The sequence below is a fragment of the Panthera leo genome, chromosome D4 (genome assembly GCF_018350215.1).
Source record: "Panthera leo isolate Ple1 chromosome D4, P.leo_Ple1_pat1.1, whole genome shotgun sequence".
Taxonomy (NCBI): domain Eukaryota; kingdom Metazoa; phylum Chordata; class Mammalia; order Carnivora; family Felidae; genus Panthera; species Panthera leo.
Window position 1 is genome coordinate 60,202,585 of NC_056691.1, and position 5,193 is coordinate 60,207,777.

The following is a 5,193-nucleotide window of genomic DNA, read 5'->3' on the forward strand; positions in this document are numbered from 1 at the left end:
CAAGGACACTTTAAAACTGGGGAAAGTAATTGTTGGGAGAAGAGCTGCAAGGTCTCCTACAGACCACCAGCATCCCCCCCCACCCCGCCGTCCCCCTAAAAACTGAATGTAAAATGGCCTTTGGGGTTTTCCCAAAAGAGGAATACACGCAGGGCTGGAAGCAGGTGCAAAGGAGATGGAAATCACCCAGCAGCCGCCCACATCGGCACCAACCCACCCCTGCTAAACTAGGAGAATGATCTCCAAGCTTCCAAATGGTTGTCAGTGATGTCTGCTGCCCCCACAAATGTTAAGGAACACTGCACCAGAGAAGAGGGAGGACTTGACCAGAGAAAAGGGGAAAAAATGCCCAGGCATCAAGGGGGATCAATTTGTATAGTTTTCATCCAAACAGTAAACTCATTTAATTCAAATTTTGCATCATGGGTTTTTGGAATCTTCAAAGCACAAAATTTTGAAATGTATTATTAAAATAAAACGTCTATGGAATAGAATCTTAAGGCTCCTTTGATCATGAAAATCTTGACCTTAGGAATTCTAATCTCAGGATGCTAACACTTGGTCTGATGCACAGGTGTGGCTCTGTAGCAGCAAAATCCGAGAAAGAGGAATCAGGATTCTAGAAGAATGGGCTCACAGACACAAAACTTTGAGGATCAAGATATCCTGAGACACAAGGCTTCTAACTACAGCCATTGGGGCTTAAAAGTAAAGACTCATAAAGTCATAGGACCAATCATTAAAGCATACGGTCACAAATATTATAAGAATTATCAGAATTAGAGTTTTTGAGTTACAGAATAGTGGATGCAGCACTGACATTTGGTAATTCTTTGGATCCAGTACTACTAACATTTTGGAATTAAGAAAGAATAGAGGTGTGGATTTATAGGACCCAAATCTTCTAATCAGACACTCTTAGGCAGGAATTCAAATTAAGTAATACATACTTCAGAGCTATGAAAATATCTAAAAACTAAGGAAGTCGCAGCTCCCAGTAGTAGCATCATATTTTCAGGCACAAAATCTTAGTCCCAGCATCTCATTATGAGGACTACACTTTTACATTTGACCAGAAGCTTAAAGTCATAGGAATATAATCACAGTTAAAGAGCTTAGGCTTCTGGTCATGGACTCTTAGAATTACAGAATCACATTATTTGATTTATGGAAACACGTTAGGATAGTGGTCCAAAATTAAAAATAGAACAATAAAAATAGCACCACAAAATTCAGTACTGAAATATTGTTATGATGTGATCTGGTTAAAATAAAACTGTTTTAAACTTTTTTCCCCCATTTTACAACAAAAAAAAATGTAACATCGAAATCTGGATTTTCGCATTTTCGTTACTTTGTTAGAAGGAAACTGAGAGTTTTGCTGAACGAGTGAAAAAGCACTCTCCAGTCGTTCGAGCGCCCATCCGCTGAGGAAGGTCCACATGCAAACCGCGCTTCTGTTTACAAACCCGGATCCGCCAAGCGAGGATCGGGGCTCTCCGCCTCTTTCTTCCGAAGGTACTTGCCCGATGCTCAGCGGGGATCAACCCACAGAGAGCTCACCGCCACGAAGGGCGCGACTAAAACTCCTGGAGGACGTGTCGCCCGCGCTCTGGAGACTCGCCCTACACCCACAGCCCCGCGGAAAGCTGCACCCCGGCTGGAATCTCTGGAGTCCGCGCCAAGGTCCGGATTCCTAAGGGCAGAAGGAGCCTCCTTCGAGGTCTGCATATGCCCTCCCGCCCCCAATTCACAGAGGAGAAAATTGAGGCCCCGCTTGGGACAAAGGACGGGCCCGAGGTGTCCCTGTGCAAGACCACAAAGAGAACCCAGGCTAATGGGGCGGCCGCAGCCGGGAGTCTCTCTCGCTTGAGGCGGGAGATCCCGCCCTGGGGGCTGGCCTGAAACGAACTCAGAAACCGGACACCCGCGAAGCAAACGGGTCCCCCCTGCCCGTCCTTTCCCCCGGGAGACGTGCCCACCTGGAGCGCCCTCACCTCGGCCCCTGCCTCTCGCAGCCCTCGCGCCCCTCTGCGGGAAGGCCCCCGGGGTCCTGGGAGCCACGCGGAACCCTCCCTGGCCTGGGTGAACTGGAGGAGGAGGTTACTACGAGAGGACAGAAGCCTAGCCTTCATCCTCTTTAAGCTGTGTGCCACTTTCCGTCATATAGAGGGGTCCTGAGTCACCCAAAGACAGATGGTGGGGGTGGGGTGGCCTTTCCCTAAAAGTCGATAACGGAAGGTCTCTTGAGGTGCAAACCCTCCGTGCAGTCGAGGAACCTGGGGCTCAAAAAGAGAAAGTGGCTGCCTCAGGCCCAGAGGGGGCAAAGAGCAGTCCTAACAGAGATGCAAGTGTGAGACTCCGCTAGCCGGCAAAGTCGCGGTGAGGCCAGGGCAAGTCACCTCCTCTATGGGGCCTAGGAATCCCCGTCTGAAAGATGAGGGGCTGGACGGGCAATGGGCAAGGCAGCCCTGACTGGGGTTTGAAAATCATCCTTGAAATATCTTATGAGCCAGCCACCTGGAAGGTCTCCCTTCCCCATCCGCTGCCCCACAAGAACCAAGCGCCCCCTCCGCCAATTCTCACCCTCTCTGGACAATAAAAAATGAAGCGAGCCTGTCCTTTCACCGCGGGCCCCAGCCCTCTGCAGAGGCTGGTAAAGTCCAGAAGCTCTGAGTTCCGGCGCCGAGGTCTCCCGAGACGGTTCCCGGCCTCTCCCGGCCTCAGTCTCCCCGTCGGCGCGTAGGGAGGCCGGCCCCGGGCGGTCTCCGAGAGCCCTCCCAGCTCTGACGTTGTGGGGCTCCCGCCGCGCCTCCACCGCTGCTCCCACCTGCAGAGGTGCGCGCGGGCCCAGGGGGCGGGCGGTCGGGGGCGGGCGGGGACGGGGCGCCGCCCCAAGCTTCCTGGCGCCTTTAAGGAGAGAAGCCGGTGGAGGGAGGAGCCGTCCGGGTGTGTGCAAGGGAGCGCCTCGCCTGCGGTCTCGGCGGCCGGAGGCCAAAGCTGCGGAGAGGAACAGTCGCCGCGCTGCGCCTGCAGCTCGCCTCTTTACCCTCCACCGGCTGGGCCGCACAGGCGCGGTCTAGGCAGCCCCCACCGGAGTGCCCCAAGTCTGCACTAACTGCCCTCGCTTCAGGCCTTCCGGCCCGCAGCTTCCTCTGGGCGCAGGACTCGACGACGGTTAGCCCCAGGTCAGCGGGAGGCGCAGACCAGCTGCAGGCGCCCCAGCCCTGGACCGTTTCCGGGCCCCTTGACCGCTTGGCACCGGCGCGCAAAGGGCCCTTCAGACCGCGACTGGGGCCTAGTCCCGCTCCCGACACCGCTGCCGGCTCCTGGCCTCGAGCTCCAGAACACGAGCAGAGCCGTCGGTGGGCGGGACACTCCTGAGCCTCCGTCTGCCCCGAGCCAGCCCGGAAACCGAGAGCGCCAAGACTCCAGCGCACCCCTGGAGAAGCTGTGCTCCGAGTGCCAGCCCGCGAGGACTCCCAGAGCTCTCCGCAGAGGGGTCCAGGGCCCACTCCTTTGGCCAGCAGCCCGGCCCCGCAGCCTCCGAGACCCGCCCCCGCCCCTCGACAGTAGCGGGCGGCGGGGACGCCCAGGACGCGGGACGGCTGCGCCATGACGGCTGAGAGCCGGCCGCCGCCGCCGCCGCCTCAGACGGAGGTGCTGGCGGCCGTGAAGGAGGAGCGCAGTGAGGCGGCGACCGGGGTCCCAACGGAGGCCACGGGTCGCGGCACCGGTGGGCGTCGGCGGAAGCGCCCCCTGCAGCGCGGAAAGCCACCCTACAGCTACATTGCGCTCATTGCCATGGCCATTGCGCACGCGCCTGAGCGCCGCCTCACGCTAGGCGGCATCTACAAGTTCATTACGGAGCGTTTCCCCTTCTACCGCGACAACCCCAAAAAGTGGCAGAACAGCATCCGACACAACCTGACGCTCAACGACTGCTTCCTCAAGATCCCGCGCGAGGCTGGCCGTCCAGGCAAGGGCAACTACTGGGCGCTCGACCCCAACGCCGAGGACATGTTCGAGAGCGGCAGCTTCCTGCGCCGCCGCAAGCGCTTCAAGCGCTCGGACCTCTCCACTTACCCAGCCTACATGCACGACGCGGCCGCCGCCGCCGCCGCTGCAGCTGCCGCCGCCGCTGCCGCCATCTTCCCGGGAGCAGTGCCCGCTGCGCGCCCGTCTTACCCCGGCGCCGTCTACGCAGGCTATGCCCCGCCGACGCTTACCGCGCCGCCCCCTGTCTACTACCCCGCTGCGTCGCCAGGACCGTGCCGCGTGTTCGGCCTGGTGCCTGAACGGCCACTCAGTCCAGAACTGGGCCCCGCGTCGTCGGGGCCCGCGGGTTCCTGCGCCTTTGCCTCGGCCAGCGCCTCTGCAGCCACCACCGGCTACCAGCCTGCAGGCTGCGCGGGGGCCCGACCTACCAACCCCTCTGCCTACGCGGCCGCCTACGCAGGCCCCGATGGCGCGTACCCGCAGGGGGCAGGCAGTGCCCTCTTCGCAGCGGCTGGCCGGCTGGCGGGGCCCGCCTCGCCCCCCGCGGGTGGCAGCAGTGGTGGCGTTGAGACCGCAGTGGACTTCTATGGGCGCACATCGCCCGGCCAGTTTGGAGCGCTGGGGCCTTGCTACAATCCTGGGGGGCAGCTCGGAGCCGGCAGTGGAGGCGCCTATCATGCTCGCCATGCGACTGCCTATCCTGGCGGGGTGGATCGATATGTGTCCGCCATGTGAGCCGAGCTTTCGGTCGAAAATTCATAGATACCTCGGCTGTCCACATGAACTAAGTTTCCCTGAGACCTGAGAACAGGACTGAAGAGAGGATTTGAGAGCCACGTGGAAGGGACAGAGAGGGCAGGAGAGGCATAGCCTCCCAGCGCACCGCGTACACACCGGTCCGCTTTGGAAATGGGAGGATGTGGGGAGAGGCAGCGAGGGCCCACGGACTGGGACAAAGGACCCTCAGTAAGGCGAAGCTCCAAAGGACATGCCTTTCACATTCTACTGGGGAGGGTACTTGGCGATAATGGGGGCGCAGCGTAGTGCGTATGCCAGAGTCTAGGTCTGAACTGTGGGGAATCACCACCATGTCTTCACTCATCCCTGTATTGCAAGAAACTCGGCCGGGCCTTTTACACGGTTCTGCTTCTTGCGCCTTTGATTACTACAGCAAAGGCTGCAATAGCGCCTTCC

At 58.8% G+C, this 5,193-nt stretch overlaps 1 protein-coding gene across 1 annotated transcript; it reads left to right on the forward strand.

Annotated features, from left to right (window-relative positions):
• The first annotated feature begins 3,615 nt into the window (after nucleotides 1-3,615).
• Nucleotides 3,616-4,847, forward strand: FOXE1 (forkhead box E1). The gene has a single exon (XM_042914303.1). It carries the CDS (start codon nucleotides 3,616-3,618, stop codon nucleotides 4,732-4,734), a length of 1,119 nt encoding a protein of 372 aa, XP_042770237.1. The 3' UTR covers nucleotides 4,735-4,847.
• Nucleotides 4,848-5,193: the final 346 nt, after the last annotated feature.